Raw genomic sequence first — 22,560 nt, forward strand, 5'->3', positions numbered from 1 at the left:
CAAGCCCAGCTAATTTTACAAATTTTTTGTAGAGACAAGGTCTTGCTATTTTGCCTAGGGTGGTCTCAAACTTCTGGGATCAAGTGATCCTCCTGCCTTGGCCTCCCAAAATGCTGGGATTACAGGTGTGAGCCATTGCCTTGGCCCAATCTTTTCTTAAGAGAACTTGCCTCAGATACTTTGCAGGGTGATTAAAATTGCTTACTTTGAATTGAAATTGATCTTCCCATTGTTTACAATCTCCAAGAGGAAACCAAGGCTACATCCTGAAGGAAATCTTAATCCCTGGCCTTCAGGTGCTCCCTCTTCCAGATAGGCCTCATTACTTAGGAGAAGACTTGAACCCAACCTCAGAAATGTCCCCATATACCAAGGCTGACACAGAAGGAGCAGTACAAGGCTGCTCCGTGTTTACTGCTGAAACTCAGTGTCAGCAGCTCAAAGTGCTATTGGTACTTGAGGAAAAAGTGAGGAAGTTCTGTTCTCCAGTGTCACACTTACTTAAGGATATCAAAATGAAACTAAAGAGAAAAATCCATGAAACAGCTGCCCAGGCTCTAGCAGATAATAATTCTAGATGGTCAGCTTTCCGATTATTTCTCTCTCTCTCATTTACACATAGCTATTTTTGCCCAAAGCATGCCCTGGGCACCAGAGTAACTAAATATGGGGTGTATTCAGTATTAGTCCCAATTTTTTCCAGACCAGAATTTCCACCAGAATATTGAGCAGTAATTCATGATTATATATCTATGTTATACCTTTGCAGGGAGCTGAAAATAGAGGTGAAAAAGGCCACTCAAATCCCCACCTTCATGGAGGTTGCATTTGGGGTAGATAGTAAATGTGTAAATATATACAAAAATGTCAGATAGAGAAAAACGGTGTGAAATAAGATAGCTTCCCAAAGACTTTTTCTGAGAAGGTGCTATTTGAGCATAGACCTGGATGACAAGAAAGATCAGCCTTGTGAAAATTTCTAAGGAAGAGCTTACCAAGCAGATAAAATAGCAAATGAAAAGTCCTTAAAGCTAGATCGTGATCAAGTGGGCTTCATCCCTGGGATGCAAGGCTGGTTCAACATTCGCAAATCAATAAACGTAATCCAGCATATAAACAGAACCAAAGACAAGAACCACATGATTGTCTCAATAGATGCAGAAAAGGCTTTTGACAAAATTCAACAGCCCTTCATCCTAAAAACGCTCAATAAATTCGGTATTGATGGAACGTACCTCAAAATAATAAGAGCTATTTATGACAAACCCACAGCTAATATCATACTGAATGGGCAAAAACTGGAAAAATTCCCTTTGAAAACTGGCACAAGACAGGGATGCCCTCTCTCACCACTCCTATTCAACATAGTGTTGGAAGTTCTGGCTAGGGCAATCAGGCAAGAGAAAGAAATCAAGGGTATCCAGTTAGGAAAAGAAGAAGTCAAATTGTCCCTGTTTGCAGATGACATGATTGTATATTTAGAAAACCCCATTGTCTCAGCCCAAAATCTCCTTAAGCTGATAAGCAACTTCAGCAAAGTCTCAGGATACAAAATTAATGTGCAAAAATCACAAGCATTCTTATACACCAGCAACAGACAAGCAGAGAGCCAAATCAGGAATGAACTTCCATTCACAATTGCTTCAAAGAGAATCAAATACCTAGGAATCCAGCTTACAAGGGATGTAAAGGACCTCTTCAAGGAGAACTACAAACCACTGCTCAGTGAAATCAAAGAGGACACAAACAAATGGAAGAACATACCATGCTCATGGATAGGAAGAATCAATATCGTGAAAATGGCCATACTCCCCAAGGTTATTTATAGATTCAATGCCATCCCCATCAAGCTACCAATGACTTTCTTCACAGAATTGGAAAAAACTGCTTTAAAGTTCATATGGAACCAAAAAAGAGCCCGCATTGCCAAGACAATCCTAAGTCAAAAGGACAAAGCTGGAGGCGTCACGCTACCTGACTTCAAACTATACTACAAGGCTACAGTAACCAAAACAGCATGGTACTGGTACCAAAACAGAGATATAGACCAATGGAACAGAACAGAGTCCTCAGAAATAATACCGCACATCTACAGCCATCTGATCTTTGACAAACCTGAGAGAAACAAGAAATGGGGAAAGGATTCCCTATTTAATAAATGGTGCTGGGAAAATTGGCTAGCCATAAGTAGAAAGCTGAAACTGGATCCTTTCCTTACCCCTTATACGAAGATTAATTCAAGATGGATTAGAGACTTAAATGTTAGACCTAATACCATAAAAACCCTAGAAGAAAATCTAGGTAGTACCATTCAGGACATAGGCATGGGCAAGGACTTCATGTCTAAAACACCAAAAGCAACGGCAGCAAAAGCCAAAATTGACAAATGGGATCTAATTAAACTAAAGAGCTTTTGCACAGCAAAAGAAACTACCATCAGAGTGAACAGGCAACCTACAGAATGGGAGAAAATTTTTGCAACCTACTCATCTGACAAAGGGCTAATATCCAGAATCTACAAAGAACTCAAACAAATATACGAGAAAAAAACAAACAACCCCATCAAAAAGTGGGGAAAGGATATGAACAGACATTTCTCAAAAGAAGATATTCATACAGCCAACAGACACATGAAAAAATGCTCATCATCACTGGCCATCAGAGAAATGCAAATCAAAACCACAATGAGATACCATCTCACACCAGTTAGAATGGCAATCATTAAGAAGTCAGGAAACAACAGGTGTTGGAGAGGATGTGGAGAAATAGGAACACTTTTACACTGTTGGTGGGATTGTAAACTAGTTCAACCATTATGGAAAACAGTATGGCAATTCCTCAAGGATCTAGAACTAGATGTACCATATGACCCAGCCATCCCACTACTGGGTATATACCCAAAGGATTATAAATTAGTCTACTACAAAGACACATGTACACGTATGTTTATTGCGGCACTATTCACAATAGCAAAGACTTGGAATCAACCCAAATGTCCATCTGTGACAGACTGGATTAAGAAAATGTGGCACATATACACCATGGAATACTATGCAGCCATAAAAAAGGATGAGTTTGCGTCCTTTGTAGGGACATGGATGCAGCTGGAAACCATCATTCTTAGCAAACTATCACAAGAAGAGAAAACCAAACACCGCATGTTCTCACTCATAGGTGGGAACTGAACAATGAGATCACTTGGACTCGGGAAGGGGAACATCACACACTGGGGTCTATCATGGGGAGGGGGGAGGGGGGAGGAGGGAGGGATTGCATTGGGGAGTTATACATGATATAAATGATGAATTGATGGGTGCTGACGAGTTGATGGGTGCAGCACACCAACATGGCATAAGTTTACATATGTAACAAACCTGCACGTTATGCACATGTACCCTAGAACTTAAAGTATAATAAAAAAAAAAAATAAAATAAAAAAAAAAAAAAAAAAAGCTAGATCGTGCTTGGCATGTCCCAGCTGGTGTAGCTAGAGTGACAGGAGCTTCATTCAGAAAAGAGGAGGGTCAAGGGAAAAAGGTCCTGAACAACGTACACACTGTAGTAAAACCGTAGTGCTTCACTTTCAGTGCCAGTTGAAGGGTTAAACAGAGGAGTTACAGAACCTAGTTTAGATTTTAAAAGGAGTACTCAGCATTGTGTGCCAATTGTACTGTAGGGGAGAACTTTAGGAGCTCATGGGAGAGACTACGATAGCTTGAACTAGTGCAGTAGCAGGGGCAATGGAAGGCACCAAGACCCAGGTCAGTAATTTGGAGGTAGGTAATTGGATTATATTGTTAAGGTAATATTCACACTCCTGCTTCAATGTAGGGTGAATTTTCTCTCAGTGGCTCCCATTTTGCTTCTCAGACTGGACCTCAAAAATGTCTCAGACTCTTGTTAATATTTTCTACAGTACTTTATCCTGCCCTGAATAAGTAAGTTGATATGGGGGAGTATATTACTGTCCTAGGGCTGCCATAACAGAATACCACAGCCTGGGTATCTTAAACAATAGACATTATTTTTCACAGCTCTGGAGGCTTAGAAAGCCAAAATCAAGGTGTTGGTAGGTTTGGTTTCTTCTGAGATCTCCATGGCTAGCAGATGGGCACCTTTTTGCTGTGTCCTCACAGTCTTTTCTGTGTGCACATCCTTATGGTCTCTTTTTCTTAGAAGGGTATCTTTCCTGTTGGATTAGGATCCACCCATATGACCTCATTCAACTTAATTATCTCTTTTAAGACTCAATCTCCAATACAGTCACATTGAGGATAGAGCTTCAGCATACACATTTTGTGGGGATACAATAAAGTCTTTAACAGGGAGGGTCATCACCTAATCTAACCCTCGTTAGACTTTGCTTAAGCAGAGCCCTCTTAGCAAAGAGGCAAATAATTCATTACTTTCCTAAACTGAGCATATGTAAATGTCAAATAAAGATTAATTTTTTTAACATTCTTAATCTCAGTTGTTATACAAATAGAGAGGTTCTAATATTTTATTTCCCCTACTCTAATATCATTTTGTGTAAAACTGGAGACCACTGCATTACAAGGATGGCCATAAGACCTTGTAAGTGGTTACTATCGTTAATTTATATATATTTTTTTTTTGCCACCAACAGTAATTACACTATTAATCTCAACCAGCCTCCATGAAAATTTATGTCTCTAAACACGAGAGAAGTAGTGTAAAATTATAGAAAAGTTGTTCAAATCCATCCATGATTCTGATAAATAATTCCACACACATTCTCATTGATAGTGGGTGGAAATATTTTTCTGAGTTATTTATGTAGCAGAATCAGTATAGTCATATGTAAGTTTTCTTTTGTGGTTGTTGACTCATTCATTTGTTTATTCCATATAGCTACCAATTATTGTCCTTACCATTTGAACCATTTGGCTAAATAATTTACATATTGAATTAATGTGGTGGAATGTTTCTCATTTTACGTATTAGGGGACTAATATTAAAATCCAGGTAACTTAAGATCATCCAGAGAGTAAGTGTCACAGCCAATTTTCACACCAGGTTTGTGTGCTTCCAAACTGCATTACCTTACCTAATGTAACTTTCAACCCACCTTGAAAATCACCCATGTGCCTGGTTTTGGAGTGTGAATGGAAGATAAAAGAATTAATAAAGGCCTATCTCCTGCCCTGAAGAATCTTATGTTTTAGGTCAAGGTTGGTGGCTCCACACTTGTAATCGCAGCTTTTTGGAAGGCCAAGGCAGGAAGATCACTTGAGGCCATGAGTTCAAAACAAGCCTGAGCAATATAATGAGACCCTGACCCCACAAAATAAATAAATAAATAAATTATCTGGGCATGGTGGTGCGTGCCTGTAATCCGCGCTATTCAGGAGGCTGAGCTAGGAGAATTGCCTGATCTCAGGAGGTGGAGGCTACAGTGAGCCCTGACTGGTCTACTTCATTCTGGCCTGAATGACAGAATGAGAACCTGTCTCCAAAAAAACAAAAAAAATAAATCTTATGTTTTAACCAAGAAGATAGACATGTAAATAAATAAAGTCCTATAATACTATGAATGCTGTTATATAATTATACACAGACCACACACCCATAAGGGATCAGGTGAATCCTTCTACTTCTTGGAGACTAGTAAACTTTCCAAATAACGATACCATTTGAGCCGAATCTGGAAATATGTCTCCATTATTCAGATAATGGGAGTAGAAGTGAGTGGAAGGAGTAGCATTGGAGGGAAAGATTCCAGCTGGAAGAAGTAAATTGAGGCCAGCACAAAATGGCACAGAGATGTTTCGGATTTATCCCTTTGGAAACTAGAAATACTATCAACTCTATATTAATCCATTACCTGGTAGTGGAAAATAGGAGGCAAGCACGGATAAAATGTGATTCAGACCCACTTAATCCCCATTTGTGATTTAAGATGGATATTTAATACAAATGTATTAAATTAAAATGTTTAAATAGTTTACTGTGTTAGCTGCGTAGTTATTTCCTTCTTCTTCCCCATCCTACTCTTCCTCTTCTTCCTTTTTCAAATGAAAATAATTTTAGGTAACATCGGTTTTCATTGAATGAACTCTACATTTTATTTTCTAAATATCCCAGCAAGCAGTCATTCAGAGCTGCCTTGTGTTTGTCAGCTAACTCCTCGCTCTCACTGTCATTCTCCCCTTCACATTGCACAAATATTAGTTCCCTGGCAACAGTCAAGCCATCACACCTGGGAAATTAAATTACCTGCCATTCTCCAGTTTTTCTCTCTGTAACCCCAGACTGCCCCCTCAGCTCTCCATGAGGAAAGTCTGTCAATATAACAATGCATGGAAAGAGTTTAGGGCCATATCTATCAGTTCAAGGCCAGAAAGGCTTGAAAGCAAATTCTGGGCTTTGTTCTTCAATGCTCTCCTTCTTACCTTCATTGTCCTCCAAATTCTCCGCTTAAGAAAAAAAAAAAAAAAGAAAAAAGAAAAAAGTCTTGAGAAAAGGTGTGGAAAAGAGACTTCTATTCTGCCACTGCCACAAGAAAGAGATTTTTGCACAGAGCTTCAAACAAACTGCAGAGCTGCTCCCACACAGAAGAGAAGCTAATAGACTAACAGACTGCTGTAAACAAACATATCCACCTCTGATCGTCCAGGTGGAGGGGCGTTCCTGATTTGTAGTAGGTACAGTGTAAAAATGTAATGGCTTCTACATAATTATAAATAATAAATTCACTCTGATATGTAGATATCTCTCTCATTCACAATAGTTTTAATTATTTTCCCTTATAAATATGCTGCCTTTTGGTTATTTTCTTCCATGTTTTGCCATAACATGGTTAATCTATCCCTGGAAAATTGAAAGTTGACTGCAATTCAATATTTCTGGAACACAGAGCACTTTGGGCAGTCACAGATCTGGAGATGGAAAATTAAGCAGGCAGCTAATCATGGATGGCCTTTGTGCCATGCCTTTGGCAGGGGGAAGCCATTGGAGAGTTTTAAGCAGCAGAGGGCCATGCTCACATTTGAATTTTAGAATGATGGCTCCAGTGTTCCCTCAGCAGTGGCAGTCAGGAGAATGAGACGTGATGAGACTCTGAGCTAAGAAGTTTCTATGGGAAAGATGAGGAAATAATGCTGTCCTGAGACAATGAGGACAAATAGTTAAGTGGGCAGGGTCTAGGAGAAGCAATGGAGGTGGGGAGGGAAGAAACGATGACTGGCCTCGCCTGTGATGACTGAGTGGGTACCATTCGCTGAGAAAAGTCTGCTGGGAAAGACTCACGATTGGGAAAAATAAATTAAATTTTATTTTGGTAATGTAAAGTTGAGGTGACTTTGTTGTATTTAGGCAGAAATGCCTACTCTACAGTTAAGTACATGAGGAGGATATTTAGGGATAACATTGAGATTTGGGAGCTGTTGGGGTGACATAGGGGACAGTTAGTGAAGTCGCAAGTGAGAACACTCCCCACCCTTCCCATATTCCCAGGGTGTCTTTTGATATTGGTGATACTGATTTTGATATTCTAAAAAATATATTGATTTTTTAAAAGTTGTAGATATTATTTGACTTGATACTGTAGAATCTCAAGATATGGCTGACCCCTCAACTTGCATTTTTCTTGAAGTTCTCTGATTTCCTGCTTCCATGTGGCAGCTTGCGCTCTAGATTTGCTGCTGTCCTGCTTCGGTCTCTAATCATTGTCATGCTGGAAGGTTCTCTTTTGCCTCTCTCTCAATTTCCTATATATTATATACTCTTTTCCAGTTTACTCCTTTGATTTAGTGAAGTACAGCTTCCAGCAGCTTTCTGAGAAAGGTGCTTGTGAAGCAAATTTACCAAGACAATGCTGTTTTTTATGTTTACATTTCATTAACTGAGTATGGAAATCCAGATTGGAAATAATTTGGTATCAAATCTTTTCACACATTCTCGTCTTCTCAATAATAAGTCGCAGTTGAGAAGTCCAGTGCTACTTACTATACTATTATGCCTTTTGATCATTACTCTTTCACTCTAGAAACTTGTAGAATTTTTTTTTTCCCTTTATTCCGGCATTCCATGACAACATGTGTCTCTTTTGCTGGGAACTTATTTGGCAGTTTCAATCTAAAAACTGATGTCTTTCAATTCTGAAAAATAATGTCAGATTATTTTTAAAATGTGTGTTTGTTTTACAATAGTGTCTTAAGGTCATGTCACTTACAGGGTGAACTTTCGTTTTCTGTTTATTTCCTTCCTTAAAGAATATTTCCTTGATGATTTTTTTCAACTTTAAACTTTCTATCAATATTTTAAATTCACCTGTACTCCTTTTAATTTCTCACAGTTCAAAATTTTCTTAACCCTTTCTTCATTATAACCTCCTCTTGCTTCATGTAGATCATTTCTGTAATTTCTCTGAGGACAGGATATTTATTTGTTTTCATTTTATTCTCTGTTGTTTTCTATTTTTGCAGCTGCTTCTGTTTCTTCTGAGTTTTTTTTTTTTCTGTTTATTTAATTTGATTTCTTGCTCATGATGTAGTCATTCTTTAATTGTCTGGTGTTTCTGGGCTGTATCTTCATCTTTTTAAAGATCATCAGAAATTCTGAGTTCAAGCAGCAGACCTTATGTAATGATAAACATCTTTAAAAATAGCTGCACTGAGCCTTTTGTGTGTGTGTGTGAGGAAGCAGAATCCTCCAATTATCTCTTTCCTCAGAACATCCGTCTAGACATATTCCCCCAACAGGGAAACCTTTTAATATCTCACATGGGGCATAGAAACCTGGATGTCAGCCTCCCCAGAAGTTGAGGTAGGGGTCTGAGGTCTAATTTACCGGTTAGGTCTGTGGTTCTTAACCCTATTTGCGCATGATAGTGGGAAATTTGAAATAATACAATATGAGGGGGAGAGCTCTATTTTTTTTTTTTTTGTTTGTTTGTTTTGCTTTTTTAATCTTGGCACACTGTAGATTCTCTGATATCAAATGAGCATTCAGTAGGTGGTAACTATAAATTAATACAGTTTTGGAGAAAGGGTCACTAGGAGAAATAGAGAAGGTTAACAATTGTGAAGAGACCAATAACGGAGGGCACAAATGATTAAAAGCTTACACATTTTTGGCCGGGCGCAGTGGCTCAGGCCTGTAATCCCAGCACTTTGGGAGGCCGAGGCGGGCTGATCACAAAGTCAGGGGATTGAGACCATCCTGGCTAACACAGTGAAACCCCGTCTCTACTAAAAATACAAAAACTTAGCCGGGCGTGGTGGCGGGCGCCTGTAGTCCCAGCTACTGGGGAGGCTGAGGCAGGAGAATGGCGTGAACCCGCGAGGCGGAGCTTGCAGTGAGCAGAAATCGCGCCACTCCTCTCCAGCCTGGGCGACACAGCGACACTCCGTCTCAAAAAAAAAAAAAATAAAAAAAAAAAATAAATAAATAATAATAAAATAAAGATATAAACTTACTCAGTTTTAATAAATAGAAGGTTGGAGAACAATGTATATTTTATAATTGTTTAGCTATTTTGTTAGATTTTGCCATTTATTTACAAAAACGTATAGTACAAAACTACATAATCATGTTTAAGTATGTAAATAATAAAAGCTGATTTTATATTACTTTGAAATATGTTTTTGTTTATATCTTTATACTTACATATTATGTAAAGTATAAGAGTATTATATATTCTTTTCTAAGAAAAAGAAAAATTAAATTGAATAATCTAACTGTAGAGGAGGAGGAAAGTTTGAATAATAAAACGTCACTATGAGCTGCATTTTTAAATGTAACAGTGATTTTACTGTTACCCTTAGAAACAGAGTTTGGAAATAAAACAAATCAGAAAGTATTATAGTTTAGTAACTATTTATTATTATTTAATAAGAAAATTATACTTTCCTTTAAATAATATCTTTTCTTTTACTAGATAAGAAACTGTGGTGGGCAGACCAAAACTTAGCTCAGCTGGGAACCTGCAGCAAAAGAGACGGAAGAAACCCCACCATCCTACGGAATAAAACATCTGGGGTAGTTCATATGAAAGTATATGATAAAGAAGCACAGCAAGGTAAGTCACACTAATGAATTTGTGCCAGGTTTTGAATACATAATGTGCTCTTTTTCATACTAGCTCCTCAATTCAACAATAGAAGGTTTCTAGTCTTGCTTCTAATAACAAAGGAAAATGTTGCTTACTACTGTAGGAGAAATGCCTTTAACATAGGTGCATAATGAGCTTTGAAAGCATTAACAAACCTGCCTTAGGAGTCTTAATTTGTCAGGTCTTCAAAGAGGTCTTATCCTGTTCTTGACTAAAAAAATACAAGAATAAGAAAATATATCCTGGCAAAATATATACAATGTATAGTTAAGCCCAGAATCTGAATGAACTAGGGGCCTTCAAATGGACTACATCAACAAAAGAATTCCACATCCAAAAGCACTACATTGTTTGGCTCTAAGCATTCTGCGTTTTTGTTTTTGCTTGTCCAAATTGTGTGCAGTGAAATGGAGTGAGAGAAATAACAGATGGTTTACATAGGTAGACTTGTCACATTGCCCAAGCGGCAACTGGATTAGAGATGGCAGCCAGTACAGCCCCACATCTGCTAGTCCTTTCTTACTTTTTGCTTCATAATCCATGACATTAGCAGAATTCTCTTTCTTAAAACAACAACAACAAAAACAACCTCCCCCCCAAAAAAATGTGCTCTACTTTCATACATTAGTCTCTTTCATGAAAATCCTTAGCTTCACATACTTTTCTTAGGAAAAATTTTCCAGAATGATTTTGAACGCTAAGAAAGGGATTTTCATCTGAAGGATTTGGGGTATGTCAACCAAAGCAGAGAAGAACAGGGGAAAAATAGAAAACCAAGGAGACTGCTATTTCTGAAGATAGGTGATGACCATCAAGCAAGCAGAATTTATTGGACATACCAATTGAGAGTGCTGTCTGCACATCAGGAGATAACATAGAGATCAGATTAGGGCTTGCCTTCCCTGTGCAGGCAATGGGTCACATTGTTTGGAATCTTTACTTGCCCCAGGCAGAAGAAAACACATTACTTATTAATAAAAAATTAATAACTTTAGAAGAAAAAATTGCTTTAAACATTTATCTGAAGTATTTGTTGGGTTCCTTTCATTGTTGAGAATTTATGAATGTTTGTCGATTCATATATACAGAATGTAGTTGCACCCAAGAGAATGTATATACATACATATACATACATGTATAACCTGAGAATGTGTATTATACCCAAACGGTTATCTATGTGTTCTCTGAATTTTTGGCGTCATGTCCACAATAATAAACAAGGATATTTTTCACTAGCAATTCAGTAATTAACTTTTTCTGTATCAAAATAATAATTATACTGATATTCAAGTCATGGGAAATAGATTATGTAATTGAGAATAAAATACTGCTACTCAGTAAATAAAACATTGAGGCATTTTCTCAGATTTCTATAGAATATAATTATGTGTAAAAACTCACAGTACTATTGTAAATCTTAGTGCATAACACATACATATGAGACTGTATCTGAAAACATAACATTAGAAAATATGAGAGAGAGGGGGAGGGTATGCAAGAGAGTGAGAGAGAGAGAATTTCCAAACTAAGCATTTTTAAAAAATTACCCACTTTTCCAAACTGTGAACAAGCATATGCTTGTTTTAAGCTGTAAATTAATATGTCAAATTTTCTAGATATAATTCCAATGAAGTTTGTAGGGGGAAACATTTAGTATATGATTCTCAGTGTACTTTACCCTTGTTAACAAGATTTTCCTCATCTTTTAAAGATTTGATTCTATAGGTATAATTGGGGGTTCTATGCTCTATGAAAGTATTGCCAGAAATCAATGGTATAATATGAATAAAGTTAAAATTTAAGCAGTGAAAATACCATTTTTACTAGAATATGCTGATAAAGGCATCTGTATTAAAGACAATCCCATTAACAGAATTACTGCGGGTAGCGTAAAAGCTTCATTAGTATGAAATATGACCAATTTAGGACTCTTTAAGGTGTTAACATTACTACCTATTCGGATTTCAAAGTACAATTAGTGACTTAATATATCATTTTTGACAAAGATCACTGGAGAGCTAAGACTTCTTGTTAGTCAAGTATACTTTTTAGCTCCACTAGAGATCTGGGGCATGAGGTTTCAACATCAATGTCATTATAAATTATTAAGCCAAGCTAGTATTTATAATTTGATAGATAAAACGTTAAAAATAAAACATAAATTTGTTACATAAATTGTTACTTTTTAATTTTACTATGTTTTTCTACTCTATATTTAACAGAAAAAGAACCTTATTGTAAATAATAATTCATTTCATTATTTTTTACTTTTTCTCTGCTTCACTATTAATTTCTTCTTAGAGATTAAACAAAGGATACAGGAAATGTATATGGTTAGTGTTTAACATTAATTGTTGAAATATATTAATTTTATTGTTTATCAAAAATATAGTTATCTCTGTATATATCTGAATATTTATCCAAACTATTAAATATAATATATATGGCTATTTTTGCAATTATATTAAAAATATACAGCCCCAGACCCAGAAAGTCCTTTTTTTCACATATCTTTGCTATTATCAAGGCTATATAACTCCTCACATTCTTTTATTTATTTCTCTATTTTTTGAGATGGAGTCTCACTCTGTCACCCAGGCTGGTGTGCAGTGGCACCATGTTGGCTCACTGTAACTTTCATCTCCTGGGTTCAAGCAATTCTCCTGCCTCAGTCCCCTGAGTAGCTGGGATTACAGGTGCCCACTACCATGCCCGGCTAATTGTTTTGGATTATTTTAGCAGAGACGGGGTTTCACCATGTTGGCCAGGCTGGTCTGGAACTCTTGACCCTAGGTGATCTGCCCGCCTCGGCCTCTCAAAATGTTGGAATTACAGGCTTGAGCCACTGTGCCAGGCCACATTCTCTTACTTTTAGAAGTTCATTGTCTTTCCTAACTTATTTTTCTTTACTTGTATTTTTTTTTTTTTTTTTTTTTTTTTTTTTTTTTTTTTTTTTTTTTTTTTTTTTGGACAGAATCTCATTCTGTCACCCAGGCTGTAGTGCAGTGGTATAATCTCTGCAACCTCTGTCTCCAGGGTTCTGCAATTCTCATGCCTCAGCCTCCCGAGTAGCTGGCATTACAGGCGTAGCCACCATGCCCGGCCCAGTTTTGCTTTTTTAGTAGAGATGGGGTTTTGAGACAGGCTTGTCTCAGAACTCCTGGCCTCAAGTGATCTGCCCACCTTGACCTTCCAAAGTGCTGAGATGACAGGCATGAGTCACCATGCCTAGCTTCTTCAATTCCCTTATTTTTCTTTCTCTCCAAATGTTGTCCTTCATGCTTTATAGTTAAGTATCATCTGCCGATCTCTCCCCAGCCTTTCAGTCTTGGTGGTTGAAATACATCTGCATCTAAATACATCTCTCTAAAAGATTGGCATTACATGAATATACCCATGCTTTCTACAAAATGAAATATGGAGATTGTCAATATAGAATTATTATAAATCTAGGCTGGGGGCAGTGACTCATGCCTGTAATCCTAGCACTTTGGGAGGCCCAGGTGGGCAGATCACTGGAGGTCAGGAGTTCAAGACCAGCCTGGCCAACATGGTGAAACTCTGTCTCCCCTAAAAGTACAAAAATTAGCCAGGCGTATTGGCTGGTGCCTATAATCCCAGCTACTCGGGAGGCTGAGGCAGGAGAATTGCTTGAACCCGGGGAGCAGAGGTTGTGATGAGCCAAGATTGCACTGCTGCACTTCAGCCTGGGCAACAGAGTGAGACTGTCTCAAAAAAAAAAAAAAAAAAAAAATCTATAAATATAATTGTTTTGTTATTTGATAAATGAGAGAAATGAAATTTCATCTTAATGTTATACGTCAGTTTGGAAAAAATGTGGAGTGAATCAGTTATTTTTTATTAGTTTATACAGGATAAATGTAATCATTTCAAAAGTTCAGGGCCATTATGTGGCCCTACATAAAATGGAGTTCATCAATGGCCGAACTGGCAGATACAGGACATGAGCAGCGAATGTGATAGATCTCCTGATGAGAAATCTCCCAAGTTGAGAGTATTTCACACTTCAAAAATGACAGCCCTCATGACAGATTCGATTGAACAATTAAATCCCATCAGACTATCTTGAATTCAGACGAAGAGAAATAATGAGCTGCATTGGTATTTTGAAATTTCCACAGAGAACTATTGATATAGAGCTTTCATCATGCTTTGTAATTCTCACTAGATTTATCGCACTTCATATCAGTGCTTGAACATCCAATAAATGGCATTGCATGCTCTAGAATAATAAAAAAGCTGTAAAAATGGGATATTTAATGAACTTTCTTGGTAAGATTTTAAATTACTTAACTTCATGCTACCAGCATTAATTAGCACATTGGGCCTAGTAAATTCAATGAAACATCTTCAGTAGGGATTCTAGAATGCCTACCTGTGATTACCTGGCTAATATTTGTCATTGGTACTATACAGAAACAAGAGGAATTAACATGCCAATTAATTAGATGACTCTTATGGCTGTGTTTTTCATACATTTTGGGAGAATTATGTTTCTATGAATGGGAAAATTTATTTCCTTGCTTTTAAAAATTAATTGAATACATATAAACATACATACCTCCTTTCTCTTAGATGAATAATCTTTGAGTGGTTAGTAATAATTTAACAGCTATTTATGTGACACATTCAGATGAAATATTCTAGCAAAGGAAGTAATTGTAGAGTTGAAGTGAAATTTAAAAATCAAATGAGAAAAAGATTCTGGTTTGTCTGATCTTAAAATATTACAAAGGTCTATGAAAATATGACAAATCAATTTCCTTTTGCTTTTCTGTAACTATTAATCTTCTGATGTATCTCTGTTGACTTTTTTGAAAGGGCAAATTCAACCATAATTTGCTGCTTTACATTATTAAAGAAAATAAAATGTAATTCTAACCAATATGAAACAGCAGCATTTCAAAATCAATAGCATACATATTTGTTAAATTATTGATATTAAATAAAACTTTATTTTTTAAAATTTCATTAAAGGAATGTGTTTTGTTTTCATTCTATGCAGGCAGCAATTCTTGCCAACTAAACAATGGTGGATGCTCTCAACTTTGTTTACCCACATCTGAAACTACAAGGACTTGTATGTGTACAGTGGGATATTATCTCCAAAAGAACCGCATGTCATGTCAAGGTATGAGTTCATGGAAAACCTTACCTCTGGTTAATTTACTTCATTAGTCGTTATATACCATGCAGACTTTAGGCACCAAAGTCAGTTAAACATTAGAAAAAAAATTAACCAGTTATTAGGAAATAGTATACTGATTAGTCTCATATGTGTGAGATTTTAATATTTGAAATATTTAAAATATTGTTCTGCCTTATAAGACATTCTAATTTTTTAGTTATTTTTAACAACTGCAGTTTATTATCAAACCTTTAACCAAATCTAGTAGAAGCTACCTTCAACCTGAATAGGCAAAAGTTATAGTGAAAAGTAGTGCTTGATTGGCTGGAATTAATGTGGAATTTGAACTAAATAATGTTTACTTTAGACTATATTAGAGAAAGCACTTGAGAGAACGTGAGGTCTCAGCTTTGCATAACTGAGGGAGAAAAGCACTGTAAGAGAATTGGTACCCAAGAAATCTTGCTTTGCAATCTCTACTTCTATTAGTCCCAAAGAATTTTGTTTCTAGGATGATCTTTTATATCTAATGATCATAGCTTAATTTTATCGTTAAAAATGTTCCAATCTTATTTGAGAAATATGTATGTATATTAGTCTTATCATTTATTTTATTTTAAATCCAATATTTGTATGATACGTATTACATACATGGATCTGTTCTAAGTACCTTAAACATATTAATTCACTTAATCTTCATAACCTCATGAGGTAGGTCTCTTATTCAGAAATGAGGAAACTGAGGCACAGAGAAATTAAACAACTTAATCAGGTTGCATGGATAGGAAGGAGCAGAAACAGATTTGATTCTAGGCATTCTAGTTTTAATAAGAAAAAGTATATAAATATTTTCTAATATATTGGCAAAATGCATAAGCTTTAGCGGGTGTACTTCTGGTAATTAGCTTAATATTTATGTGCCTGTTTTAGGACAGGCTTTTGATGCTACAGAAGTGAGCTATTAATAGCTAATTAAGCTATTGATGTATTCTTAGTATGACAAAGATTTATAAAGACTACCTTCATAAATTTCTTAATTTAAGAAATCTAAATGTCTATTAAAATATCAGTGATATAGTAATCTTATATCAGGTTTATTATCATCTATAAGTAAAGAGATGTTTGGATTTTAAGGAAGAGGGAATACATTTTGGTTGAGAGATGAGGTAGGCTTCCACGAATCATCTAACTCGGTGCTTATGAAAGTGTGAGACCCATACCAGCATCGTCAGCACCAACTGGAAGATTTTTAGAAATTTAAATGATCAGGCTTCTGGGATGGTGCCCAGTAATTCATTTTAATAAATTCCTATTTTAATAAATCTTATGCATAAACAAATTTGAGAACTACAAATCTACCTACCTTTCATTAGTCAGGAAGTGTAGTGCACAATAATTTTTAAAAAGGCTAGGAAATACATTTATTAACATAAATTAAGATTGTTAAAAATAATACAAATGAAATTATTTTCATTTTGAATATTCATCCTGGGCTTCCCTTCCCCCGCTTATCTCCTGCCCTGCATTTAGGTGTAGAATCATTTCTCATGTACTCTGTTCATGAAGGAATCAGGGGGATACCTCTTGAACCAAGTGACAAAATGGATGCTTTGATGCCTATATCAGGAACTTCATTTGCCGTGGGAATAGATTTCCATGCAGGTAAATAGTTTTTAGTTATAATTTATGCATAATGTATTCACTTGATTTATGAAACATGATGGGAATCCAACATTTTCCTCTGTACTTTAACAGTCAGGGTGAGAAATAAGAAAGCAACAAATAGATACATTTTAAAGCCAATCATAACTTGTTCTAAATATGTAATGTCTGAAAAACAATCAAGTAAAATTGTCCGAAAGTATAGCATTTGAATTGCAATTGCATTAACATACCATGATTGGCACTTGGTTGCTTACTTTTATTTCTCTCTCTTTTTTATTTTGATACTTTACTTTTATCTAGTTGTAAATACAAAGACATATAAAGCGTGTTGACCTATTATATACTAAAATATAATCTTATTTAAAATATAATCAGGATGTGATTTTCTATTGTAATACAAGCAGTGGCAAATGAAATCCAAATAATAGGAACAATTATACATGCTAAACCACTGAAAATTATTGTTGAGTATAGTATGTATCATTTGGAGTCAGATTTTACTTTACCTTCTTATATTTTAGCAAACAGTGAAAGGAAGCAGCAGGAAGCAAAGTGGACACTAATATTTTGCTGCGGCTAATGTGAACAAATGATTGGGAAATGATGGTAGACACTGTTGAATTTGCTGAAGTAAACAAGTGTTTTGGTGCTAATTGCTAAATTCTGACATAGCATAAATATTTGGTATTCACATTAAAATTCAGATTTACTACCTTCCACTTGAGGACTTAAACTTATAAAAAGAAATGCTAAATCATATGTTTCCTGAATTGACGTTTCAGCGTTGAACATGTAAATGCATGTCCACAGTGTTTTTATCTGTGTAAAGACTTAATATTATCTAATGTTAAACCACAAATCGCTATTTGATTTATAATCTTAAAAAAAAAAAAAAAAAAAAAAAAGAATCTTTGTAATCTTGCCCCAGCATGGGGGCTTCTGGTAGTTGCTTATTTTCCCCCAGCTCTAACACATTTTGTTTAATCATGTGTTAATAAAATTCTTGACTACAAGTTAGTGAATTACTGGGGATCTTCACAAATGGTTCAGAAAGGACTTTTTTTTTTTTTTTAATTATACTTTAAGTTCCAGGGTACATGTGCATAACGTGTAGGTTTGTTACATATGTATAGTTGTGCCATGTTGGTGTGCTGCACCCATCAACTCGTCAGCACCCATCAATTCATTTATATCAGGTATAACTCCCAAGGCAATCCCTCCCCCCTCCCCCCTCCCCATGATAGGCCCCGGTGTGTGATGTTCCCCTTCCCGAGTCCAAGTGATCTCATTGTTCGGTTCCCACCTATGAGTGAGAACATGCGGTGTTTGGTTTTCTGTTCTTGTGATAGTTTGCTAAGAATGATGGTTTCCAGCTGCATCCATGTCCCTACAAAGGACGCAAACTCATCCTTTTTTATGGCTGCATAGTATTCCATGGTGTATATGTGCCACATTTTCTTAATCCAGTCTGTCACAGATGGGCATTTGGGTTGATTCCAAGTCTTTGCTATTGTGAATACTGCCGCAATAAACATACATGTGCATGTGTCTTTATAGCAGCATCATTTATAATCCTTTGGGTATATACCCAGTAGAGGGATGGCTGGGTCATATGGTACATCTAGTTCTAGATCCTTGAGGAATTGCCATACTGTTTTCCATAATGGTTGAACTAGTTTACAATCCCACCAACAGTGTAAAAGTGTTCCTATTTCTCCACATCCTCTCCAGCACCCGTTGTTTCCTGACTTTTTAATGATTGCCATTCTAACTGGTATGAGATGGTATCTCATTGTGGTTTTGATTTGCATTTCTCTGATGGCCAGTGATGATGAGCATTTTTTCATGTGTCTGTTGGCTGTGTGAATGTCTTCTTTTGTGAAATGTCTGTTCATATCCTTTGCCCACTTTTTGATGGGGTTGTTTGTTTTTTTCTTGTAAATTTGTTTGAGTTCTTTGTAGATTCTGGATATTAGCCCTTTGTCAGATGAGTAGATTGCAAAAATTTTCTCCCATTCTGTAGGTTGCCTGTTCACTCTGATGGTAGTTTCTTTTGCTGTGCAAAAGCTCTTTAATTTAATGAGATCCCATTTGTCAATTTTGGCTTTTGCTGCTGTTGCTTTTGGTGTTTTAGACATGAAGTCCTTGCCCATGCCTATGTCCTGAATGGTACTACCTAGATTTTCTTCTAGGGTTTTTATGGTATTAAGTCTAACATTTAAGTCTCTAATCCATCTTGACTTAATCTTCGTATAAGGAGTAAGGAAAGGATCCAGTTTCAGCTTTCTACTGATGGCTAGCCAATTTTCCCAGCACCATTTATTAAATAGGGAACCCTTTCCCCATTTCTTGTTTCTCTCAGGTTTGTCAAAGATCAGATGGCTGTAGATGTGTGTTATTATTTCTGAGGACTCTGTTCTGTTCCATTGGTCTATATCTCTGTTTTGGTACCAGCACCATGCTGTTTTGGTTACTGTAGCCTTGTAGAATAGTTTGAAGTCAGGTAGCGTGACACCTCCAGCTTTGTACTTTTGACTTAGGATTGTCTTGGCAATGCGGGCTCTTTTTTGGTTCCATATGAACTTTAAAGCAGTTTTTCCAATTCCGTGAAGAAACTCATTGGTAGCTTGATGGGGATGGCATTGAATCTATAAATTACCTTGGGCAGTATGGCCATTTTCACGATATTGATTCTTCCTATCCATGAGCATGGTATGTTCTTCCATTTGTTTGTGTCCTCTTTGATTTCACTGAGCAGTGGTTTGTAGTTGTCCTTGAAGAGGTCGTTTACATCCCTTGTAAGTTGGATTCCTAGGTATTTTAGTCTCTTTGAAGCAATTGTGAATGGAAGTTCATTCATGATTTGGCTCTCTGTTTGTCTGTTACTGGTGTATAAGAATGCTTGTGATTTTTGCGCATTAATTTTGTATCCTGAGACTTTGCTGAAGTTGCGTATCAGCTTAAGGAGATTTTGGGCTGAGACAAAGTGGTTTTCTAAATATACAATCATGTCATCTGCAAAGAGGGACAATTTGACTTCTTCTTTTCCTAACTGAATACCCTTGATTTCTTTCTCTTGCCTGATTGCCCTAGCCAGAATTTCCAAGACTATGTTGAATAGGACTGGTGAGAGAAGGCATCCCTGTCTTGTGCCAGTTTTCAAAGGGAATTTTTCCAGTTTTTGCCCATTCAGTATGATATGGGCTGTGGGTTTGTCATAAATAGCTCTTATTATTTTGAGGTACGTTCCCTCAATACCGAATTTATTGAGCGTTTTTAGCGTGAAGGGCTGTTGAATTTTGTCAAAAGCCTTTTCTGCATCTATTCAGATACTCATGTGGTTCTTGTCTTTGGTTCTGTTTATATGCTGGATTACGTTTATTGATTTGCGAATGTTGAACCAGCCTTGCATCCCAGGGATGAAGCCCACTTGATCATGGTGGATAAGCTTTTTGATGTGCTGCTGAATCCGGTTTGCCAGTATTTTATTGAGGATTTTTGCATCGATGTTCATCAGGGATATTGGTCTAAAATTCTCTTTTTTTGTTGTGTCTCTGCCAGGCTTTGGTATCAGAATGATGTTGGGCTCATAAAATGAGTTAGGGAGGATTCCCTCTTTTTCTATTGATTGGAATAGTTTCAGAAGGAATGATAGCAGCTCCTCCTTGTATCTCTGGTAGAATTCAGCTGTGAATCCATCTGGTCCTGGACTTTTTTTTGTTGGTAGACTATTAATTATTGCCTCAATTTCAGAGCCTGCTATTGGTCTATTCAGGGATTCAACTTCTTCCTGGTTTAGTCTTGGGAGAGTGTAAGTGTCCAGGCAATTATCCATTTCTTCTAGATTTTCTAGTTGATTTGCGTAGAAGTGTTTATAGTATTCTCTGATGGTAGTTTGTATTTCTGTGGGGTCGGTGGTGATATCCCCTTTATCATTTTTTATTGAGTCTATTTGATTCCTTTCTCTTTTCTTCTTTATTAACCTTGCTAGCAGTCTGTCAATTTTGTTGATCTTTTCAAAAAAACAACTCCTGGATTCATTGATTTTTTGGAGGATTTTTTGTGTCTCTATCTCCTTCAGTTCTGTTCTGATCTTAGTTATTTCTTGCCTTCTGCTAGCTTTTGAATGTGTTTGCTCTTACCTCTCTAGTTCTTTTAATTGTAATGTTAGAGTGTCCATTTTAGATCTTTCCTGCTTTCTCTTGTGGGCATTTAGTGTTATAAATTTCCCTCTACACACTGCTTTAAATGTGTCCCAGAGATTCTGGTATGTTGTGTCTTTGTTCTCATCGGTTTCAAAGAACATCTTTATTTCTGCTTTCATTTTGTTATGTACCCAGTAGTCATTCAGGAGCAGGTTGTTCAGTTTCCATGTAGTTGAGCAGTTTTGATTGAGTTTCTTAGTCCTGAATTCTACTTTGTTTGCACTGTGGTCTGAGAGACAGTTTGTTATAATTTCTGTTCTTGTACATTTGCTGAGGAGTGCTTTCCTTCCAATTATGTGGTCAATTTTGGAATAAGTGCGATGTGGTGCTGAGAAGAATGTATATTCTGTTGATTTGGGGTGGAGAGTTCTATAGATGTCTATTAGGTCCCCTTGGCGCAGAGAGGAGTTCAATTCCTGGATATCCTTGTTAACTTTCTGTCTCGTTGATCTGTCTAATGTTGACAGTGGAGTGTTGAAGTCTCCCATTATTATTCTATGGGAGTCTAAGTCTCTTTGTAAGTCTCTAAGGACTTGCTTTATGAATCTGGGTGCTCCTGTATTGGGTGCATATATATTTAGGAGAGTTAGCTCTTCCTGTTGAATTGATCCCTTTACCATTATGTCATGGCCTTCTTTGTCTCCTTTGATCTTTGATGGTTTAAAGTCTGTTTTATCAGAGACTAGGATTGCAACCCCTGCTTTTTTTTGTTCTCCATTTGCTTGGTAGATCTTCCTCCATCCCTTTATTTTGAGCCTATGTATGTCTCTGCATGTGAGATGGGTCTCCTGAATGCAGCAGACTGATGGGTCTTGACTCTTTATCCAGTTTGCCAGTCTGTGTCTTTTAATTGGAGCATTTAGTCCATTTACATTTAAGGTTAATATTGTTATGTGTGCACTTGATCCTGCCATTATGATATTAACTGGTTATTTTGCTCGTTAGTTGATGCACTTTCTTCCTAGCCTTGATGGTCTTTACATTTTGGCATATTTTTGCAATGGCTGGTACTGGTTGTTCCTTTCCATGTTTAGGGCTTCCTTCAGGGTCTCTTGTAAGGCAGGCCTGGTGGTGACAAAAATCTCTAAGCATCTGCTTATCTGTAAAGGATTTTATTTCTCCTTCACTTATGAAACTTAGTTTGGCTGGATATGAAATTCTGGGTTTAAAATTCTTTTCTTGAAGAATGTTGAATATTGGCCCCCACTCTCTTCTGGCTTGTAGAGTTTCTGCGGAGAGATCTGCTGTTAGTCTGATGGGCTTCCCTTTGTGGGTAACCCGACCTTTCTCTGTGGCTGCCCTTAGGATTTTTTCCTTCATTTCAACTTTGGTGAATCTGGCAATTATGTGTCTTGGAGTTGCTCTTCTGGAGGAGTATCTTTGTGGCGTTCTCTGTATTTCCTGAATTTGAATGTTGGCCTGCCCTACTAGGTTGGGGAAGTTCTCCTGGATGATATCCTGAAGAG

The 22,560-nt window shown here is 36.7% G+C and overlaps 1 protein-coding gene across 1 annotated transcript in view; it reads left to right on the top strand.

Moving 5' to 3' along the window:
- LRP1B (LDL receptor related protein 1B) overlaps positions 1 to 22,560 on the top strand; it is a 2,016,348-nt gene that overhangs the window by 1,414,769 nt on the left and 579,019 nt on the right. The window contains exons 33-35 of the mRNA XM_030916410.1: positions 9,902 to 10,042; positions 15,102 to 15,227; positions 16,755 to 16,886. Coding sequence (XP_030772270.1) covers positions 9,902 to 10,042; positions 15,102 to 15,227; positions 16,755 to 16,886 — 399 coding nt within the window. The remainder of the gene's footprint in view (positions 1 to 9,901; positions 10,043 to 15,101; positions 15,228 to 16,754; positions 16,887 to 22,560) is intronic.

Source organism: Rhinopithecus roxellana, chromosome 14 (genome assembly GCF_007565055.1).
Source record: "Rhinopithecus roxellana isolate Shanxi Qingling chromosome 14, ASM756505v1, whole genome shotgun sequence".
Lineage (NCBI taxonomy): Eukaryota > Metazoa > Chordata > Mammalia > Primates > Cercopithecidae > Rhinopithecus > Rhinopithecus roxellana.